Genomic DNA, 24,498 nt, shown 5'->3' on the forward strand with positions numbered 1-24,498 from the left:
TTATCAATTGCTTGTTCTTAAAGTAATAAGAAGTCATCAATTACTTGTTCTTGACAATATGTTATGTCAACAATTACTTGTTTTCTACATAATAATATGTCACAAATTACTTGTTCTTAACATAATAATAAGTCATTAATTACTTATTATCAATATATTGTGCAGTCATCAGTTACTTGGTTTTAACAATTTGTTATTTCACCATCGGTCAATTACTTGTTCTCAGAATAATAACATGTCAGAAATTAGTTGTTCTTAATAATGTTAATTGGATAAAAATATCAATATTTTCTATTATTTCTTCACAAATTCTTAATTCTTTAATCATGAATTTTGGTTTAATTAAATATATTTGAGAATATGTCAAGTTATTTGTGATTTTCAGGTACAAATGGATTTTCAGTGAGATTTTGTTCCATCACTTGTTGAGCAAGAGTGGTGTGAGAATGCAGCAGTTGCTACGGCGATGTACAACAAGGGTGGCGCTATCACTGATGTATTTCCAGTCCGAGCGACATTTAGGGTGTGTTTGGTTATTTTGGTAGGAAGGCAAATGCTTTCCTAGAAAATGATTTCTTGGAAAATAAGTTGGTTTCAAAATTATTATCTCATGTTTGGTTGGTGAGTGTAAAATATTTTCTAGAAAAATATTTTCTACCGTATGATTGCTAAACGAAAAACATTATTTTAAAAATATCTTTTACTTTTGGCAAGAGAGTAGATTTCATTTTTGAGAAAATAGTTTCTAACCTGAAAATCAATTCCGATAATCGATCTGACACCTTACCCCCGATACTCGATTCGGAACCTGATCCCTACTCCCGACACGGGAGCAGATATTTGTACAAAACCCAGATCCTGACCACAACCCGAATATAGACAAAATTCCAAGACCAAACCCAGGACCTAACCCCACTAGAGACCCGACATTCGAAAAGGAATATGATCTCGACACCCGAACCTCAACTCGACTCGAGACCCGACCTCGACCCAACCCTAACTCCTGAACCCAACATCCAATACAAGGTCCAACTTTTGAAAAAGAATCCAACCTCGACATTTGACTAGAGACCTTATCCTCGACTCTGATTTGGGATTTGACCCTGACCCTGACCCGAGATCTGAGATTCGAACCCGACCCTAACACCCGACCAAAGACCCGTACCTGACCTAAGAACCGAACATGCCGCTCAAAGACCCTACTATGATCCGATAATGTTTGCGTAATTAAGACACAACTTCCAATGCAAGTATCTACGATCATAGAATAGTAAACTAACCCAACCAAGGGTTGGGGTCGAGTCTCAAGGGAGTGGTTCTTGAAAATTAGTGGCTATGTGCGAAAGTGCTAAAACTAACCGTAGCTAAAGACTTTATCAAATGAAGACATGACAAATTAAAGGGTTTGACACAAGTGTCAATTATTAATGGGGGGTTGGTAAGCAAGTAAAGAGCAAAATCAACAAAAATAAAAGGAGTACTAATCAAGGAGAGGGGATTCTTGGGATGTGATAGGAATACGGGTTAGACTAGACTATTGGGTACATGCTTTTGATAGTAAATCCGTTGAATATTTGTGACTAGGCTAGACTATAGTGGGGGTAAATTCTCTCTCGAGCAACTTACCCCGAATCAAATGTGTTCCTCTCGGACACCCACTTGCCGCATGAAGAACAACCTCCGCCTTAGCCCACTCATTCTCTTGAGCTGAGTGTGTGGGAGAAGGACTAGGGTTCACTCTCTCAAGCTGAACCTCATGTCGACCCACTCCCACCGGCTATCAATTTAGTAGTCTTAGTTTTACGACCTCTCTCTTGAGCAAATCGAAAACACAAAGGTGAAATCGTATTTGCTACTACAATTTCATTAAGTTCCAACACAACTACTAAACGAAATTACATCCAAACAATAAATAAACTATCAGCAAGCAAGACCCAACAGATAATCTAACCCATATTCACAAAATCACACTCCAAGAATTGGGGTTTTATCTAGACATGTAAAAGAGAGAGAAATTTATACCAAAATGAGTTTGCACTCAAATGGGTATGAAGATTTTAGTCTCAAAACAAGCCAAGAATGAAGATTCCAAGAGACCCAAACCTAAATTGTTGGAGTTGAAACCCTTTGAATCTTCAAGTTCGTCAAAACCCTCTCCCAACTTAGAACTCAAAAATCTTTGTTAAAAATTATATATTAGAAATTTGATATTAAGCTACAACTCTTAACGAATATTTATAGTTTTTAAAATCTGTGTTGCAGCGGATCATTCGGCATCGTTAGTCGAGATCATCGATCAACTCAGCGATCCGCCCTTTGGTAGGTTTCATCGCCGTCTTGTTCTATCCTTCACCATCATCGTGTTTTGGATCATTAGGAGACATAGTACTGCTTCACGGAACTGCTCAGCGACATGCCGACTACTCTTTTTCACTGCCAATTTGATCCTTTCTTTCAGGGCTCAGCACACTGGAACAAAAGGCGAGGATAAGACCTTTTGGAGACTCGCCGAACGGGTTCGGCGATTCTCAGATCTTCATTTCTTCGTTCTTTCAGCTGTTTTTGTTCCTTTTTGCTAAGTAGTGTCCATGCTTTCCCTCAAACTCCAAATACCTGAAACTTAAGGGTTTTCATCAGATATTGAGACAAAATATGCATTTGAGGACACTAATTCTATCAAAACATAGCCCTAAATTAGTCCAATTTCAACATCCCCAACTTCAACTTTTGCTTGTCCTCAAGCAAACTCAAGTTCAGCCGTTCAAAAAGGGTGTCTTGAATAGTGCTGCACAAGACTCAATCATGAATGCACACAACAAGACTCAATTTACTTATGCAAAGATCAAATGTGCACTCAAAGATTCAAGTTGTGGCTCACCAATATCAAAGAATCTCATACTCACAATACTTGCTTCAAATGCAAGTTCAAGCTCAACCAAAGTGTTAAAATGCCCTCACACAAGGAATGATTCTATTCACACACAATAGTTTACAATTTAAAGCTTCGGAATCAAATGCAACGCTCACACTCACAAAGATGAACACGATGCATACTTTCACCCATAGGTTTGCGCGTATTTGCCGATCAACATTTGTTTCAGCTCACTCAAGATCACAAAGGTCTTTCCAAAGCTTGTAATGGGGCTGAGTGCAAGCGTATGGTCATTTAGGCTTAGTGAATTTCATCCTCATGAAATGTGGTATTCTCAACATTTCTTTTCCTCTTCCTTCATCATTTTTACTGGTGCTCATAAGTCATCCCATTATTCGCTTCTCATAGATTTTTGGAAACCCCATTTTCTTTATATTTTCACACTTTATTCCTCAACTTTTTCATTCTTTTTCTTTTCCTTTCTTTTTTTTTTTTTTTTTTAATATGGAGGGGTTCCATATTTCTCAACACCATGGGTTAAATGAGACTTTCCTTGAACTTCTTGACTTTCCCTTTTCTTTTCACCACATCCCCAACTTAGGCTTTTGGCCTAAGTTGGCTATTCAATCAACCACAAATCAAGAGGATTATCGGTAGTGGATTAAGAGAGGTCTAGTGTTCATCAAGTTTCTTCCAAAAAAAGGGTAAGGTTCAAGGGGTATTCAAGAGAGGTTCACACACTCACAAGGTATGTCACAAAAGAGGTATATGTCAAATTGGCTCACACTCTTCGAAGTCGCCTAAGATCATATCAAGAGATCATTTTACTTAGTCGACCAGACTAACGGGGCAAATTCTAGGATCCATCATACATAGTTCATAAGTAAGCTCATCACACTAGACATCGACACTAAAGTCAAACAAGACTCCACACTTTTGCTAGTGTGCAACAGTCATCACAAGAGAATCAATTTGATACATGGCTAATCACAACGAGATGCAAAGAGTTCACATATTGTCTATGCAACTTCATTTGGCCTCATCATAACCGTACATTCATGTTCGTTCAATTATGAGCACTATTTGAGTCGTTGATATTGATCAAAACCGAGACTCAAATTCACCAAGGAACAACCACATTCAAGTGCACACAAGAGGTGGCAAAAATTTGCGATTTTTTTTTTGGAAAGGTCAAAATCATTTTCAATTAAAACAAAAGGAGCCATAAGCTCAAACATCCATGCAAAGCAGTGTAATAACACAATAATAGCTCACAACCTAACTATAAACAAAATACGAACATCAATAGCACACAAAGGTGGGCCTCACCCCACTATAAACAAAAATCATTTGTCCTCAAATGCGAATAAAAGTATCCAAAAGTAAAAGTGAGTAAGATAGAGAGGGAGGTAAAGAAAAATCCTGTCTATGCAGTCTCTCCATCTGTCGGGGCCTCAATGCCCGATGTAGCAGTATAAACTTGGGCATCAGTGCCGGAGTCACCTTAGAGGGAATAGCAGTGCCAGATCCACTAGGGGCTGCTGTGGATGTCTCAGTCGGCGATGTCTGGATCACCGGCTGCACAATCATCCCTACAAGATCTGACAAATCTCTAAATATGCTCTACTCTTGGCTCTCCATCATCTCCTCCTCATGTAATGATATCAGCTCCTCGTCGATCTCTGCATCTGACTCCTCATATGTTGTGCCACCCTTCTGTACATCTCTGGTAGTAGTTGGAGGAATCCTCGAGGTCTCAGGAGCATCCTCGTTATCTACACCCAGCATCAATGAGGTGAAGTCGGTAGACTTCAAATAGTCTACGTCCTTCCTAAAATTTTCCACTTCAACTTTTAAAGCCTAAACCTCAGATGTCTCCCCCTGTCTGCTCTCACAAGCAGTGACTCTAGTAGCCAGATCATCAACAAAGTCCTTAAGGGGGGTCAGTGCAGCCAATATAGCACTATCGATCATCCCTGGAATGGATCTCTCTAATCGAGTCGTTCTCACATCCGTTGAATAGGCCAGCTGTCCCATCTTCAAGATCATGGCATAAGTAATCTTGGTAGGCCGGGAGGAGGAAGAAGCACATGGGACTTGTGAAGAAGAGGAATGAGTAGATGTACCTGAAGGCTCAGAGGCCGGAGTAAAAGAAGGTGCCTCTGATGGTAACGAGTCAACATTAACTTCCGGAGAAATATCTGTCGGAGTTGCTCTTCTCCTGTCAACCTCCTCTCGTGTGAACTCGGCCTTAGTACGCCGGATGTTAGTGGAGGAAGACGAGGTGACCTCAATATCCCTCGTAGTGTCCCGAGGTACTCCAGCACACTGTCACAACTCTGTGATCAAGACTGGGAATGGCAGAGAAGTCAACTTCTGCTTGGCCCTCATGGCCATCTCTTGTGAAATCAGCAGCCCCAGATCGATGCACCTCCTTGACATGATATAACCAAGGCAAGCTCCATTAGGATGGCTCAAAATGGACTCATTATGGGATGACATGATGGTGGTGCTGATGAAACCAAACCAGAACCTAGCAGCGATGTTCAAGTCCCTCTTCTCAATAGGTTCTCCTGCATCCATCCACCTTGGGGTGGTGTTATAAATCAGAGGAGTCAACCAACCCTTCAGGTCATCTAGGGATTGAATAATAGGCAACCCTTCGTAGGGAAGTGTAGAGTGCAACGGTCTACCCAATACAGTGTTAATATACTCACTGTGGCACTCACTTTCCTTTCCTCTGACCATGACCGACTTTACCGGTCTAAACTCGCTTGCCTTCTTCTTGTTCTTAGGCACCAACTCCCCATAAGCTGTGTAAAATTCCCTAACACAAATAGGAATGTAAGGGCCTCGGGGCGTTGTGAACTGCTCAAACTCATGGTATCAGAGGGTGTCAATCACATCGGGATGCTTGCCTTCTAGGCCCTCCATAGATAATAGCTTATCCTCTAGGATGGTCCGTAGCCCCTTACTTTCCAGTCTGTTCAGTAGTCTAGGAGAAGGAACGATAGGGAGTGCACGGGCTACTGGAGGTGTCTGTACTGGCACTGATTCTGTTGCCAGAAAAGTGGCAGCTGAGGGAATATTGGTGGATGTGGACTGAGATTTGGCCCCGAGTTCATCCTTTCGGTTTATCAGAGGCTGCTCATCTTCTGGTTTTGAAAAATTAGCCTGGGTTTCAATAGCTACTCATTTTCTAGCTATATGCTTCTTTTTTTTGCCTTTATCACCCGGTGGGAGTTCTTTTCCTCTCATTTTTGGAAGATTTGACCCCCCTCATTTATGGTTATGCCTTGTGCTTTCTTCTAAGGTTGCGTGGTTAGATTTGTGCGTACCATATCTGCAAGAGATCGGGACAAATTAGGAGAAAATTCAAACATAAACACAGAAAATCTATTGCAGATAGGCTCGCCGAACCTCTTTGGCGAGCTAAGTCGGGCTCGCCGAAGGGATTGACTTAAAAATTATAGCAAGTCGGCGATGGGAAGGCCCTTTCAGTGAATCACCGACTACTGTCGGTGATCATGAGTTTGTCCGCCGAAAGTTACAGTGCAACAGAGGTTCAAGGGAGCATACATAGGACGATCAAGAGTACGTTTGGCGACCAAAGGCTTCTCACCGAAAGTTACAGACTCAAACAACACGTAAAACATGAATTTAAAAGAGATATGGGGTCATTAGGCAAACCGTTGAGTGGTTCGGCGAGATTGACCCAGCTTGCCGAACGGCTCAACGTGCCCATTTTCAATCCACCTTCTCGAATTCAACCCCGCAACCCCCGATAACAAAATCAAAGCATGCACTAATGAAATTCAAACAAGACCCGTACTACCCATCACCTCGGGATACTCAGAGTTTTCCCAGTTTTGCCAAATTTAGCCATTTGATGATATTTGCTCTTAAGAGTGTTGTCACCCGCTCTATCATTGAGCAATTTTCATCATTTACCACAAACATAGGTTACTCAGACTTCACCCAATCAATCTAAACGACACGCAAGCACAACTCAATGCAAATTCACATTTAAAGCACAAAAATTACGGGCATTTGACGATCCAAACAGTAAGGGCAAGATTTGCAAATTGAAATAGGCATTTACGCATTCTAATTCTATCAGAGAGGCCCAACACACAACAATACAATACGATCATTTCAAATGAGTACAAAATTTTTGAATGTAAACCCGAGATTCGGAAACTAACCTTAAATGCCGATTGAAACACGATTGAAAAGCTAGGCGGCAAAGAAATCCTAGTTCCGAGCAACAATCAACAACTAAAATACTAATGGAAAGCAAGAATATTGAAAATACTATCTTGGTGTGAGTTTTTGAAGATTAAAAGCGAGGGAAAGTGAAGGATTTCAAATTCTAAGACTCCTGGCCATTATAAACCGTCCAGTTCGTGCCCATTCGGCGACATTAGTCGCACTTGCCGATCTACCAGGTGACACGCCAAGTGGTCACTTGGCTCGCCAAGTTTTACAGGACCTTCAGTCAAAGTGAGGTCCAAATGCCAATCTTCATCGGGCACGCCGACCTCTTCGGTGATTCGCCGACTGACCACTTTACTCGCTAAATTGCATTTTCCAAACACTTTCAGCATTTAAACCTGCACCACTAACACACCATTATTTATAAAAGTAAACTAAAGAATTTAAAATCTTGGGTTGCCTCCCAATAAGCGCTTTAGTTAACATCGTGGCACGACGCGAGTCCTTACTCACTTTCCATTGGTGGGGTTGGTCCTAGTGTTACTAGGTAACGCCAATAGTTCATTTGAGTGAAGAGGAGGAACTGCATAACTCATAAGTGTCCTGATCAGCTGGATCGATCTAGAATATGAGCCAATCATTTGATTCAACACTTCAATACTCTCTTTCATCTCTTCCAACATTCGTTCTTGTTCAGTGATTTTTTGGAGAATGATTTGGAGTGTGTCCTCGACACGATTGTTCTCCTTATCTCTAGACTATTTCTACTCATGAGGGGGTATGTACCTCCCTTGGCTCTTGTACTAGTTTTCCACCTCTGATATTTTGGTGGCCAACTCGTTCAGCTGAGTTACCAGTGTGGTTAACTTGAAGTCCCTCTCGACTTCTTGACTTGTCTCAGCCGAGTTGCTACCATTTCCCTCAGCCATGCTCAGGGTATCTGCCTACATCAACAACATCAAAGCAAAAAAAAACTAAAAATAAAGTTAGTAAACTACGACGATCAAAATTAAAATTCGTCTTAACCAAAAATTTTCACGTAACAGCACTCATCGGCAACGGCGCCATTTTGATGTTTGCATAATCAAGACATAACTTCTAATGCAAGTGTCTACGATCGTACAATAGTAAAGTAACTCAACCAAGGGTTGGGGTTGAGTCCCAAGGTAGTGGTTCCTGAAATTTAGTGGTTAAGCGCGAAAGTGCTAAAACTAACCGTAGCTAAAGATTTTACCAAATGAAGACATGACAAATTAAAGGGTTTGACACGAGTGTCAATTATTAATGGGGGGTTTGTAAGCAAGTAAAGAGCAAAATCAACAAAAATAAAAGGAGTACTAATCAAGGAGAGGGGATTCTTGGGATGTGATAGGAATACGGGTTATACTAGACTATTGGGTACATGCTTTTGATAGTAAATCCGTTGAATATTTGTGACTAGGCTAGACTATAGTGGGGGTAAATTCTCTCTCGAGCAACTTAACCCAAATCAAATGGGTTCATCTCAGACACCCACTTGCCGCATGAAGAACATCCGCCTCCTTAGCCCACTCATCTCTTGAGCTGAGTATGTGGGAGAAGGACTAGGGTTCACTCTCTCAAGTTGAACCTCATGTCGATCCACTCCCATCGACTATTAATTTAGTAGTCTTAGTTTTACGACCTCTCTCTCGAGCAAGCCGAAAACACAAAGGTGAAATCGTATTTGCGACTACAATATCATTAAGTTCTAATACAACTACTAAACGAAATCACATCCAAACAACAAATAAACTATCAGCAAGCAAGACCTAATAGATAATCTAACCCATATTAACAAAATCACACCCCAAGAATTGAGGTTTTATCTAGACATGTAAAAGAGAGAGAAATTTATACCAAAATAAGTTTGCATTCAAATGAGTTTGAAGATTTTAGTCTCAAAACAAGCCAAGAGTGAAGATTCCAAGAGACCCAAACCCAAATTGTTGGAGTTCATACCCTTTGAATCTTCAAGTTCTTCAAAAGCCTCTCCCAACTTAGAACTCAAAAATCTATGTTAAAAATTATATATTAAAAATCTGATATTAAGCTACAACTCTCAACGAGTATTTATAGTTTTCAAAAATCTGTGCTGCAGCGGATCATTCGGTGTCGTTAGTCGAGATCGCCGATTAACTCGACAATCCGCCCTTTGGTAGGTTTCATCGCCGTCTTGCTTTCAGCATCGTCGTGTTTTGGATCATTGGACGACATAGTACTGCTTCGCGAAACTTCTCGATGGAACGCCAACTATTCCTTTTCACCGCCGATTTGATCCTTTCTTTCAAGGCTCAGCACACTGGAACAAAAGACGAGGATAAGACCTTTTGGTGACTTGTCGAACGGGTTCGCCAATTCTCAGATCTTCATCTATTTGTTCTTTCAGCTGCTTTTGTTTCTTTTTGCTAAGTAGTGTCCATGCTTTCTCTCAAACTCCAAATACCTGAAACTTAAGGGTTTTCATCAGGTATTGAGACAAAATATGCATTTAAGGACACTAATTTTATCAGAACATAGCCATAAATGAGTCCAATTTTTGGACTCATCACCCGACACTTAACTCGAGACCCAATCCTAACCCCGACCCAAGATCCAACCTAGCCCTCGACACCTAACTTGAGACCCGATCCGAATACCTGACCTCGAGAAAAACACCGACCCTAAGTCAAGAACTTACCCCAACCCCGGCACCCGACCTGAGACCCCAACCCTAACACCTGACTCAAGACCCGACCCCAATCCTGAATTGAGACCCAACCTAGACCTGACCTCAACCTAAGACCCGACTCTGACCCTGACTAGAGACCTAAACCCTAACACCCAACCCTGACCTAATTAAGAATCGAACACAACCTGACCTCAACCCTACCTCGACCTCGATACTTAACCCGAGACCCAACTTCAATACCTGACCCGAGATCCGACCATGACCCTGAGACCTGACCCCGACTGTGACACCAGACTTCGAGACCCGACCTTAACGATCAATCTTGTAATCCAACCCTGACCTGAGACCCAACCCCGACCCTGACCCTAACACCAAACTCGAGACTTGACCTCGACCCCAAGACCTGACCAAGACACCAAGACCCAACCAAGACCTTGACCCGACACCTAACTCAGACCTTGACCCGACTTTTAAATCATCACACGACCCCGAGTCTGACTCAAAACCCTACTCGAGACCCGACTTCAACCCTGACTTTATACTAGACTCTAGTCCGAGACCTGATTCTGACTCGAGACCCGACTACGATCCCAACACCTGACTCGAGAAATCACCCAAGACATAATCGTGAGACTAGACTATGACCCCAACACCTGACTCGAAATATGACCCGAGACATGACTTGAGACCCGACCCGACCTCAACCCAAGACTTGACCCAGACAGCTGTTTTGAGACCCAACCACGATACTTAGACCCGACCCAACACCTGACCTTGAATACCCTACTCGAGACTCGACCATGATCTCGACCCTAACCCGAGACTTGACATCCGACGTGAGACCTAACCCAGACCCGATCCCAACCCAAAATTCAACCTCTAATTCTAATTTGAGATCTGACCCCTTCTTAATACGAAACTATGGAGTTGGGTCTCGAATTGCGGTCAAGTGTCGGCTCTCGAATTGAGAATCATGAGTCAGATCTAGGATTAGTATTGAGAATCAATACCCGAGACTTAAGTTAGGATGGAAAGTTGAGGGGTGGGGTTCAAAATATTTTTCGAAAATGTTTTCCCTACTTTTTTAAGGGAAGTCATTTTCCTTAAATTTGAAGAAACTAAGTTGATTTGAAAAATATTTTCCAAAATATTTGAGTCAACCAAACATAAGAAAATTGAAAAAGATTTTCCTGTTCATAGTAAATACACCCTTAATTCTTAGACCCATAGGCTCCCCATAAGGTAAAAATAGCATACCACGTGTGCTTACTTGTGAATCAGTTAATGGAAGAATGGTTCCTATATCTTCTATCTTGTGAGACCCTGAAAAGTTAAATTAACTTTTCATTGAAATAGCCTTTGAGCTTTGACTATCTCTTGATTTTCGATAGTTATTGCTATTATAGCATGCCACTAATTGTCAGGCCTCGAGCCTACACCCTGAACGTGGCCGACACTCGAAGACCATTGCTGGTCCCAAGCGAACCCTTAGCACGGCTTTCTTAACTCAGCCGAAACCTAACTCAACAGAATAACTCCATGCAAAACAAGGACGTAAAACAAGTTAACTGATAAAATCTGGCCAAGAAGGCAACTTGAGTCCCAAAATAAAATATTTACATATATACATAGATGAGAGACTCAAAACTAACTAATTGACTGTCTATGAAGCCTCTATAATACTGAGAAGGATGTTGGGACAGACCCCGCAACATCCTAATAAAACAAAACTAAGAGAACAAAACAACCGAGTCCTCCGAAAAGCAAGGAGCCTCACCACTGACTCTGGAGTGCTCAACTGGATCAACGGCATGCTATATGTTGATCTTGGGTACCTGCGTCTGCATCATAATAAGATGCAGGCCAACTGGCATCAGTACATGGAATGTACGAGTATACGAGCTGGAAAGCTAAACCACAACTTAAGCTTGAAAAGAGTAAAAAGGAACTCTTACCTTGGCTTTGTTCGACTCATGGATAAATGAACTCAAATGTAAAGCAATAAGACATATGCAATACATAAAGCTTGTAGAACAATGTAAACAACTCAGCTCGTTAATGATAAAACAATAACAAACTCAACTTTACTTATATAAACGTAATATAACTTTAGTGGGAGATTCTTTAACCGACACCCACCACTATGAGCCCTATTGGTGATACAACGTTTTACCTCACCTTGCCCAAGGACCATCTTATACCTTGCCGTGATATACGACCTTACTTTAACTTAGTGGATCCACTAGCTTAATCTTACGTGATCATCTAAAAAGAATGACCCGTCAAGTCCCATGTTGGCTCATGGTTCTTATGGAGAGTTGAGTTAATATGAACTCGTGTCCCCAACTCGGTGCTCAATACTACTCCCAAAAATACTTTGGCTCATAAGTGTCTTTAAAACACATCTTTCTTTAGTTGAGATAATTACTCAAAACTTAGCCCAAAGGCTCTTTTGGAAAACATGGTTCCCCTCTTGCTCAAATGTAAAAACATTTATAAACTTCTTTGGGAATACTTAGTTCCCTAATAGCTCTTGAGAAATGAACTCAACTCTAAACTCTTGACTTAACTTGAAACTCGATACTCTTTACTCGACTTGAAACTTGAGACTCTTTATTTTGCTTGAAACACTATACTCTTTGCTTGACTTGAAACTTGAACCTTAAAACGAAGTTTAAACGTTCAATAAAGACTCTTGAACAACTTTGAAAACTTGCTTTGACTTACTTCTTAATTTCTAGACTTGACCTCTAACTTCACTTAACTTTGATCCGAACTCGCCTTGAATTGGATTATGGATTGAAGGTCTATGACCACACGTTTATGGACGAGTTCTTGATGTTTAGACGTACTTTGAAGTGTTGGAAACAACTATGAAACATAGGTACAATGCCAAGGAACATGCATGAAAAAGTGGGGAAAGAATGGGAAAACTTGGCGTCCTTGGCGCTCTGCAAGGCATGGGGCGCCAGCCCTCAAAGCTCAGAAGGACTGCTGAGGCGCACTGCTAGGCGCGGCGCCCCAAGGGAGAAAACTCAGAAGCTCTTTTGGGGCGTCGCGCCTCCACCCCTTTCCCCAGAAAACTCGACTTTTCTTCTTCATTTTTCCAACTCTAGACCTCCTTAACTTCATTGGTTCCAGCCCCAAACACTTAGAATCATAAACCCCTCAACATACAATAGATCTCAACTCAAAACACCCGGAAACAAGTCCCAAATCAACAAGAACTTCAACACAATCACAACCAACAACTACAACAAACACAATCAATCTTTTCTCGAAATTGAACGAGTTTGGCGTGTGGGGGGGTGGGGGGGGGGGAAGAACCAAACCAACACTATGAACTCACATACCTAGTAGGGATCACCCCCGACGATATCCACGACGATCTTTGATGAAACCTTGCTTGATCTTCTCTTTCTTCTCTTTTTCTCCTCTTCTCTCAAAAGCCCTAACTCTCACTCTTTAAAATGGGGCAAACTGATCTAAAAATCAGTCTAACACAACAATATAACCAAAATAATTGGTTAGGGAAAAGACCAAAATACCCTTTAAAATTTTCGGACTAAATTCCCTGCCAACCGCCCAACTTCCAAAGGGCATATCTCACTCATACGAACTCGGAATCGAGCAAACTTGGCGGCGTTGGAAAGATCAGTCCAAGGGCTTTCCAAACATAACTGGAACTACACCTAAATCATCCTGAGATAGGATTTATGGCTGTTCAAAGCTGGCCAAAAACTCATTTTTTTTCCATACTTAACCAAATTTTTTTCCAGCTTTTTAAAATTCTTTCCAAAAATGAAAATTTCCAATTTTTAAGCTTCTTTCTAGTTATCACCTTGCAAGATGTCACACTAATAGCCATGGGTGATTTGGTGATGCGTTGCATGTCTAGGAAAGCAATTGATTTGGAACAGATATATTCAAATAGAAAGTTAAGACAATTAAAATCAATAATTTAATATATATTATTGGCCGGCTATTCCACTTACCATATAGGTGACAAGTGTAATTGTGAATATAAATTTGAACATGAACTCGAGTTCATTTCTTAAGAGGACGAGGGATCAAGTAAGTGACTAATAAATTAGTGAATGATACATGGGGTATTGCGAGTAATAAGATTCTCATGTCACTACTAAATTATATTCCGTATGTGATTGAATTCCTACCTGAAACTCTTGTAAAACCTTAAAGGTATATCTCTTGATGCTCACCGGCCGCATGGAATATTTGTCCGTATGAATTATTTGTGTTATCGACATATTTTTTTTTTTATCTAAACCATTATAAGCGAAATGCATGGGGATGTTGATTTTTCTGTCTAGGTTGTGGATCGCTCCATATGGACACTCGATCGAGTTAGGAGAGATAAGATTAAGAATGTTTTTGTATAAAAACCTACCCATAAGTTATCCACACTTTTGTAACCTCTATAGTTATTAATGTGAAAGTGAAAATTCAATAACTGACTTTTACAGGGATACATGCAAAACACATGGGTTGAGCAACAAAACAATGTAAGAAGGATATGTTCAAGTGTAAGAAGAACATCAAAATGTGACAACTATTACAAGGATACATAAATAAGCACATAATTTGTTACTCAAATTTACTATCTCTGGACAAACAAAAGAGATTCAACTAAATCAAACTTAGTTCTTATTTCTAACATGCCCATGACAAAAAAGAAATTCATGTTGAAGCCGTGGCCGTTCTGAGTTTATATTGTTGAGAAAAATCAACATGCATGATCGATCACCTTCCTCCAGGAAAAGGTAAAGTTACATGACTCGTTATACTGTCAGCATCCGTACTGTGTTCACTATATTCGTATCCAAATCTCAATCTTTGTGTGCCCGGCAGTAAGGACTCTTTTTCCTCTGAATGTCGATCAGTTTCAGCCCACGAGTACTTCAATCTCAACCCAGCTTCCAATTCTGCTGCAACTTCCTTCATTGTAGGTCGCTCATCCCCTTTAACATTTAGGCACCTCTGTGCAAGCTTAACAACATTTTTCAATTTCTTTTCATTTGTCTTATCATAAACTATATTGTCGTCTAGAATATCGAGCAAAAGACCCTTCTCCACTGAAGATATGAAATATTGAGCTAGACTTCTCTCTTCTGCTGGTCTTTCGAAACACAGGGCCTTTCTACCTGTTAGGAGCTCTACAAGCACTACTCCAAAACTGTATACATCACTTTTTTCATTGAGTTGATTTGTTTGCAAGTATTCAGGATCTAGATATCCTAGAGTTCCTTGAACCAATGTAGATAACTCTGTTTGATCAGCAGGAACCAACCTGGATGCTCCGAAATCAGACACTTTGGCTGTGTAGCTTTTGTCAAGAAGAATGTTGACTGACTTAATATCTCTATGGATAATAGGAGGGTAAGCTGCTGAGTGCAAGTAGGAAAGTACTCCTGCAGTTTCTGCAGCAACTCTCAGACGAATATCCAAAGAAAGATTCGATGCCTTCAATTTATCATGCAAGTGTTCAGAAAGTGTTCCATTGCTGATAAATTCATACACCAATAGTGGAACTTCCGTCTCGAGGCAACAACCTAAGAGCTTAACCACATTTCTGTGGTTGATTTGGGAAAGAACAAGGACTTCATTTATGAATTGTTCGATCTGATTGCGATCAATTAGCTTAGATTTTTTTATGGCAACAATGCAATTATCTTTCAGATATCCTTTGTAAACAGTTCCAAAACCTCCTTGTCCAACAACTCTATCTTTGTCAAAGCCATTAGTTGCCTTTTCTAGCTCTTCCGCTGTGAAAATCTTTATTGTATTATTATGACTTGATCCCTCTTCCCTTGTAAGCCGCTGTTGTAGAACTAATCCACCATTTTCCTGAAAAAACTTCTTCTTCATCTTTGACATCTTTCTCCTTTGGAATGCAGTATATGCCCAGCCAAAAACAATAATAATCGCAAAAGCAACCCCTGCTGTAGCACCTGTATAAAAATATATAAACTTTATTTGACATTTTAGGTCGATGTATGTAGTTCGTTAAAAGAAAATTGCTATCCATTTGAAAGAAGTCAAGAGATGTACCTATAACAAAATAAATATTTTGAGTTATTCTCTGAGGATTGTCACCGTTGCATACAGTACCATTACCGCTAAAATCTGGAGGGCATATACATGTATAATTCCCTTCTGTATTCTGGCAAATGGCATCTTTGGCACATCTATAATCTGGTTGCCGATCTATACATTCGTCGATATCTGCGGACTCGTAGAGTACAAACGTATGATAACGTGAAATATTCAATAAAAAGTGATGTATAGAAAGGGTTTAAAGGGATATTTTTATCATTCACTTATTTTATCCCAGGATAAGTTATCCTGGGATTACTATACCACCCAAGAGGAGCGATAACTTATCTCGGTACTAATTATTAATCTCCGGATAAGTTATCCTGGACTTGCCAACCAAACAACAAATAAAGTAGCACTATAATTTAATCCCAAGACTATTTGGTGTTAACCTGACGTAAGAGTACTTGTGACTATATTGTAAATTGAGCTTTGATTAGGATTTAGGAGGTGTTTCTACCTAAGTTCAAAAAGTAAAAGTATGCATACCTTGACAGCCATCTTTCAGATATGGATTCCCATCATATCCTTGCATGCAGTAACATCCATATCCAATTGAACTATCATAACAATCACTGTTTTCACTCTTACATCCATATGCAGTCGAGTTTCTCTTAGCTATTTCACATGTTCCTTTACCAATTACCCAATCTAGCACAAGTGGAAGCTCATCCATGTTCTGCAAACTTTCGAGGCTATTCTTCGAAAAATTAGCATAAGGGTTAGTATCTTCGACCACAAAAGCATAGCTGCAACTAGGGTTATCATTCACATAAGTATGATTATAATAACTACTTAGTGTTATAGTAACATTCCATGCTCCCTTAGGGATGGATGTCTTGCAACAACCAACTCCGGAACATGTGTTATTATCAGCATCATCAAGACTATTGCACATGGACGTACATCCTGTTATGTAGGAGTAATGCATGGTCGTCATATTTTCAAACTTTGAATAATAACCCTGAACTATAGCATATGTGTCACAGCCAATCGCGATGAACTTATTCGCAGTGTTACTCACAGCAAGCAATGGTGTTAATGTTATCCATGGTGTGTTATTCTCCGTGTTTATCCCGGATTCATAACAATCTTTGGATATGAATTGAAAGATTGTAAGTTGCCCAGTGAGAGATATGTTTGTGATTTGAATAGCAGAGTCATAGAAAAAAAGCCGGGGAGGTTGAAAAGTGTAATTACAAGTGACAAGGAATTGATTGTATAAAACGCAATCTTGGGTAACCCCAAATGGGAAAGGGATGCTGACATTGCCACAACTTTTTTTGCAGTTAGGTTTGGCTATGAGATTGTTGTGTGTTGGTAACATAGCATCATAACCAAAAGATAGTGAAAAGCAAATTAATATTATGAGACCAACCATCATCACATAGTTAGGAGCCATGCTATGTGTGTGTTGTGATTTTTTGATACTAAATATGATACTTTTATAGGAGTAGCTACTTGTAAATTTGGAAGGACTCATTTTAATGTGGACTATGTCAAGGAGAATTGACGACTTTATGCAGCCAATTATATATCAAAAATCTTTGGGAAAATGCATAAGAACCCCCAACCTATGCCCGAAATCTCAAAGACACACCTAACCTTTACTAAGGTCCTATTACCTCCCCGAACTTATTTTATATATAATTTTCTACCCCTTTTCGGCCTACGTGGCACTATCTTGTGGGCCCAGCACGTGTTGACAATTTTTTCAAGAATAGTGCCACGTAGGCCGAAAAGGGGTAGAAAATTATATATAAAATAAGTTCGGGGGTAATAGGACCTTAGTAGAGGTTAGGTGTGTCTCAGGGATTTCAGGCATAGGCTGGGGGGTACTTATGCATTTTCCCAAAATCTTTAGTACATAAATTTTTTTTTCAGAAAATAATGTCAAGGTTAGAATGAGCAAGTGCTGTCATTCTCATGCTTGTATTTGTTGGAATATTATACATGGCGTAATCAAGAAAAGTTCAGAGAGGACTAGGAGAGAAAATGACTGAAAATTTAATGGATTAGACCTCATTTTCTTTGAAATTATATTGATGAGGGGTCAGACCTGAAGGATCCGGCACCTCTCCATTTTCCCCAAGTTCTAACTTGGATTGGAGACACATGTCATAGTTTAGAATTAATGGTTGGGATCTAATTGATTAAAACAAAGTTCTAACCATAGTTATTTACTTCCATATATTTGCTCCTTAAATATTTTTGCAATCCAACAATTCTAGATTTACATTATATTTTTCCTAAATGTATTTAAAAGAATTTCTTTTCATAATTACTTAAGTAATTTTTTGCTGATTTTTTACTTTTTTACCTAACATTTGCCATTTCACAAATAATATTTGCCAAATTAAAAATTAAAAATTGTGACCTGACGTTTGTTTTTTTAATTTTAGGAGTAAAATAAATCTTGTCAAACAACTTTAAGTTCTTTCTTACTCCCTAAATGGAGTCCATATTGCTCTATAGACACTGTAGTTCCTAAAACTCTATTAGAATAATAAAAATATTTAACTGTATTATAATTTTTTTCAAAAAAGTAAAAGTATTTATAAAGTTTTAAATATATATGTAGGCAGTAAAGAATTTTTTTATATATATTTGAGGAAAATATAATGGATTGCAAAAATATTTAAGAAGCAAATATATATGGAAGTAAATAACTATGGTTAGGACTTTGTTTTAATCAATTAGATCTCAACCATTAATTCTAAACTATGACATGTGTCTCCAATCTAAGCTAGAACTTGGGGAAAATGGAGAGGAGTCGGATCAAGACTGAACATCCTCACTCCCACCTAGTGATCTGTAGTGGTATCATTAGCGAAGAAGTCAAGCAGAACAATAGCGGATGAAATTTCATAGGGGTATGGTATGTGTAATGGGGTCAACTCTCTTTAATTTGACCCTATCAGGCGGTTACGCGACTATATATGACTCACCCTTCTTGGTCCTGGCTATGTTCATCATGTAAATCTCTTGTGAAACCCGAGTCACTCGAACTATCAAGTTGGTGGTCTAACAATATGGTATCAAAAACCAGTTGTTCAATTTTGGTTTTTGATATGTAAGAATACTATATTATTATCATTATAAAATAATTTGGTGTAAGTTTGTTTTTGGTATTTTGTGGTTTAGTAAATCGGTAACTATAGTTTGTTCGACTTCAACTTTCATATGTTCATATAATAAAGAATCACGACTTTGACTTTTCAAGAAACGTTTCAATTATATCATGTAAATACTGTTAAACACTATGAATTGATCACTGGCTTGTGTTCTAAGCTAAAACCAGCAGAATAAATCTTTCACCATTGTTGAGAGAATTTCAGATTGTTTTGAGAAAAAGATCAAACATTACAAATTGGAGTGTACTAATTACAATGTTTATATAGCAGTAATAACCGATTCTACTAACCATAGTTAACTTAACCTGACTATTAACTAGAGTTCTAACAACCTAACTAACCGTAAATGAAAAAATATCTTCTAACCAATTCTAATTAACGAACTTCTAGTCCAATCAGTAAATGACACATCATCCTGCATCATCATTCTTTGTATGCTCAATACCCCCTTCAATCTTGGTGGTATGAAGATGTTCTTCATCCCTAGCTTGGAAAGTAGATAGGTGTGTTGAAGATGACTAAGGCCTTTCGTTAATATGTCAGCAGGTTGTTCAGCAATAGCTAGGTACTTAGTGTGGATCAAGCCATTCTGAACCTTTTTCTGGATGAAATGGCAATCTATATCGATATGTATTGTCCTCTCATGAAAGACAGGGTTGGCAGCAATCTGAAGGGAAGCTTTACTGTCACAATGCAAAGAAACTGGGAGGTGCAGCTCAACATTGAGTTCTTTGAATATGCCAATTAGCCAAACAATTTCAGCAACAACTGAACCTAAACTTCTATACTCAGCTTCAGCTGAGCTCCTAGAGATGGTGGACTGTTTCTTGGATTTCCAGGATATCAAAGAATCCACAAACTTAATCAAGTATCTAGTAATGGACTTTCTAGTGTTTATACAAGACCCCCAATCAGCATCACAAAAACCTTGGAGTGAGGCTGAACTCGAAGAGGACAATAAAACTCCAAGACCTGGAGCCTAATTTATGTATTTAACCACCCTGAGTGCAGCATCCCAGTGGGACTGCTTAGGAGTATGCATGAATTGACCTAAACTTTGGACAACAAAGGCAATGTCCGGCCTGTTAATAGTCAAATATAACAATATACCAACAAGTCTTTGATACTTCCCTGGATCTGCTAGGACAGGTAAGGAGGGCCACCAATATGTTTGTCAAACTCACAAGTTGTCAACTTTTGATTTAGCTCAATAGGTGTAGCAATGGTCTTAGAACCACTCAAACCTGAATCTGAAATGAGCTCAAGTGTATACTTCCTTTGATTCATGAGAATGCCAGTTGCCTGTCTAGCAAATTCAATACCAAGAAAATATCTAAGGTCCCCTAGGTCCTTAATTTTGAAATTGTCTCTCAAAACTTGTTTACCATCATCTATCAAGGTTGTGCTACTACCTGTGATCAATAAGTCATCAACATATATTAGGACAATCACAATCCCATCTGATGACCTTTTGGTTAGTAAAGAATAGTCTAAATGACTCTGTTTAAATCCAGCTGTGACAAGGGCATATGTAAGCTTCACATTCCACTGCCTTGAAGCCCGTTTTAGACCATAAAGAGATTTAAGAAACTTGCAAACCTTAAGATCTTGTGTCCCATTTTTTAAACCCTGTGACAATTACATATACACTTCTTCATTTAAATCACCTTGTAGGAATGCATTGTAAACATCCATTTGTTGAACGAACCAACCTCTAATAGCAGCCAGAGAAATCACAGTTCTTACAGTCACCATCTTCACAACAGGGGAAAAGGTTTCATGATAGTCAAGACCTTTCCTTTGGTTGAACCCTTTAGCTACAAGTATAGCTTTGAATCTCTCCACTTGTCCATCAACCATGTACTTAATTTTGTATACCCATTTACAGCCAATGCCTTTCTTACCATTTGGTAAAGGTACAACTTCCCAAGTCCCATTGTCCTCAAGGGCTTGAATTTCATCTTTCATTGCTTGTATCCATCTTGGATCCTGTATTGCCTGATGATATGAGGTTGGTTCTATGTCTGCTGAGAACTGAGCCACATAACTTTGATATGTACTAGACAAACCACTATAGTTGATGTTGTTGGCAATAGGATATAAACAAGAATGAGCAGCCTAGTAGCAGTCACAAACTCTTACTGCCAGATAGGAGGTTTAATGTGTATGCCTGAGGTTCTCCTAGTGGAAACTGCAACATCATCATTTATATGCTCAGTTGTGGGAGTACATTCTGGGATCTCAGCATATGAAATCTCCATAGAAGGAACCATTGCAGAAGGAACTACTGGAGTGGGAATGTGTGAGTCTATCAAAGGATCAATTACATGATCAGAAATAGCTACTTGTGGAGACAAATCTGCTAAATGTGTGGAATTCAAACATGGTTCAGTTAAGGGGAAAATCTAATTGTCAGGAACTAAGAATTCATCCTCAGCTATGAACTCAGCACTTGGATTACCAGTCTGAAAAGGAAAAATATGCTCCAAAAACTGCACATCTATACTCACAAAGAAAGATTTAGTTGTCAAGTCATAAAGTTTGTACCTTTTCTGAGTTGCACTATACCCCATCATAACTGATTTAATGGCTCTAGCCCCAAACTTATCCCCCTTGATCAAGTTGGTGGCATAACATAAACAACCTATAGTCCTTATGTGAGAAAGATCAGCATGTGCATGATATAACATGAAATAGGGGGACTTGTTCCCCAAAACTGTGAATGGAACTCTGTTGATTAGATACACAGCAGCGAAAACCCATTCACCCCAAAATATCATAGGTAGAGAACCTTGAAATCTAATAGCCCTAACAGTCTCAAGGATGTGTCTGTGCCTCATCTCTGCCACTCCATTTTGTTGTGGAGTGTAGGGACAAGAACTTTGGTGTATAACTCCATGATCATCAAACAATTTTCTGCATTTTGTATTAAAAAACTCACCACCATTGTCAGACCTCAACATCTTTATTTTCTTTCCAAACTGTGTTGCAATCATAAGGAAGAAATTCCTAAGAACAGTGCATACATCTGATTTAAGGTGCATTAGGAAGACCCAATCCATCTAGAGTGATCATCCACCAAGTTAAGAAAAAATTTCATGTTATTATGTGTAACAGATTTATATGGCCCCCATACATCCATGTGTATCAAATCAAAACACTAAGAATCTCTACTACTGCTAGATAGAAAAGGAGATCTAGTTTGTCTAGATAATGGGCATAAATCACAATTATTCAACACAAGATCATGTCTATTCTTAACTACATCAAGTTTTCTAAGTATTGTCGTGGGTATATGGACCATTCTTTTATGCCATAGAGAACCTTCTTCACTGCAACCTTCAACAACGAAAGAGTGAATCTTGTTGTCTGCCTGTCCAATACTTGATCTCATTGTATACAAACCATCTTCCTCTCTACCAATCTCCTTCACCTTCCCAGTGAAGAGATCTTGTAGAATAAAGAAATCAGGAAAGAAGGTTGCACAACAATTCAACACCCTTGTCAATTTGGATACAGACAAGAGATTAAATTGAAATGCTGGCACACATAATACATTATGGACTATATCACCTCCATCTAGTTGACAATTTCTAGACTGAGTTACCATAGCAGAATCACCATTTGGAAGTTGTATTTTGCCTGGATTAGGAACTGTCAGATCGGTATTCAATAGGGAGTTACTATTTATCATATGGTCAGTGGCACCACTATCTACTACCCATTTAGCATGCTTATTAGGCAAAGAATTAGGAGAAACAGTACTAGCAAAAGTACCTGCTTGAGTGACATTAGAAGCATGAATACCTCCTCCCAGATTACTAGTAGACTCTTGAATCAAATGTTTATTTAGCATCCTGAGGATCTGATTGTATTGATCCTGAGTGAAGTATGGTTGCATCATTGTATTGTTCTGAAGTTGTGTTGGCATTGCGGATGCTGCATTAACCTTTCTCTTTCCTTTGTAATCAGCAGGATAACCTATCAACTTATAGCAAGTTTCCTTGGTGTGATCTTTCATGTTGCAGTAGCTGCATTGCAAGAGCTTATAGCAGGCTTCCTTTGAGTGTCCTCTCATGTTGCAAGAATCACATTACACAGAAGGAGTCCTCCTTGATCTATTAGAAGAACTTGTTCCTGAACTTCCACCTGAGGACCCTCCACCACTAAAATAGCTAGAAATTCCTGAACTGTTAGTTGAATTTCCAGATCTATAGGAAGACAAGGATATTGGATCAACAGGAACACTTCCAAATGGATGTTCACCAGATAACATTCGTTGACTCTCATCCTGAATGATCAAGGCATAACATTGATATACACTTGGTGGTGGATTCATCAACAGAATTTGACTGCAAGCTTGACTGTAATTGTCATTTAGTCCCATTAAAAATGGTAACAGTTTCTGCCTTACTAGTCCCTCAGTGTAGTCCTTAGACTTGGAGCACTCACATGAAAGAGGTGGAATGATGGAATCGTAGTCATCCCATAGATCCTTCACCCTGGAGTAATAGACAGATACAGGGGAGACTCCTTAAGTCAATGTAGCGATCACCTTATGAAAATGAAAGATCTTTGACATGTTTACTTTATCGAATCTATCCTTCAAATCAGTCCAAATTGTGTGTGCACTTGAACAGAAGAGAATGCCGCTAGCCAACTCCTTACTTACATTGTTCATAATCCATGAAATCACAATGGCATTGCATCGATCCCAGTCCTATTTTTTAGAATCAGTTTTGAAGTCTTCAAGCCTAATGATCCCATCAATGAAACCTGATTTGTTCCTTGTAAGCAAATACAGTCGCATAGCACGACTCCACAATGTGTAGTTCTCCAATCCTACAAGCTGGATTCCAATCTGGACAGCTCCGGCTACATCAGAAGAAGACAAAAACAGAGGATGATTATGATCTAGCTTAGTTGCCATAGCTAATCAACTTCAGTGATCTACAACTACGACTGATGAATCTCTCAGTTCTTCACCACCACACTGTGAAAGAAACTCCTAGATTCACTCACTGTAGCTCTGATACCATGTTAAACACTATGAATTGATCATTGACTCGTGTTCTAAGCTAAAACCAGTAAAAGAAATGTTTTACCGTTGTTGAGAGAATTTCAGATTGTATTGAGAAGAAGATCAAACATTACAATCTGCAGTGTACTAATTACAATGTTTATATAGCAGTAATAACCGACTCTACTAACCATGGTTAACTTAACCTGACTATTAACTAGAGTTCTAACAACCTAACTAACCGTAAAGGAGAAAATATCTTCTAACCAATTCCAATTAACTAACTTCTAGTCCAATCAATAAATGACACATCATCCTGCATCATCATTCTTCATATGCTCAAAAACAATACCTTACACATATGGAAATATTTGATTACACAAAATAGACATTTCAATCAAGAATTCAAGATAGAGTAGTTAAAGTTCTAACATCTAAAGTATAATTAGTTTTA

The 24,498-nt window shown here is 39.1% G+C and overlaps 2 protein-coding genes and 1 pseudogene across 2 annotated transcripts; all 3 read right to left on the reverse strand.

The window, feature by feature from the left end:
• Window positions 1–14,537: 14,537 nt before the first annotated feature.
• LOC125817118 (wall-associated receptor kinase 4-like) lies at window positions 14,538–16,015 on the reverse strand. Its single transcript, XM_049496689.1, has 2 exons — window positions 15,846–16,015; window positions 14,538–15,745 (listed from the first exon to the last, which is right to left on the reverse strand). Exon 2 carries the CDS (start codon window positions 15,669–15,671, stop codon window positions 14,538–14,540), a length of 1,134 nt encoding a protein of 377 aa, XP_049352646.1. The 5' UTR covers window positions 15,672–15,745; window positions 15,846–16,015.
• A 341-nt stretch (window positions 16,016–16,356) lies between these two features.
• Window positions 16,357–17,292, reverse strand: LOC125817119 (wall-associated receptor kinase 2-like). Its single transcript, XM_049496690.1, has one exon. The coding sequence runs from the start codon at window positions 17,290–17,292 to the stop codon at window positions 16,357–16,359; it is 936 nt and encodes a 311-aa protein (XP_049352647.1).
• Window positions 17,293–23,117: 5,825 nt separating this feature from the next.
• LOC125817120 (uncharacterized) lies at window positions 23,118–23,954 on the reverse strand (annotated as a pseudogene).
• Between the last annotated feature and the right edge of the window lie 544 nt (window positions 23,955–24,498).

This window comes from Solanum verrucosum, unplaced genomic scaffold, assembly GCF_900185275.1.
Source record: "Solanum verrucosum unplaced genomic scaffold, falcon-dt-bn FXZP01000094.1, whole genome shotgun sequence".
Taxonomy (NCBI): Eukaryota; Viridiplantae; Streptophyta; class Magnoliopsida; order Solanales; family Solanaceae; genus Solanum; species Solanum verrucosum.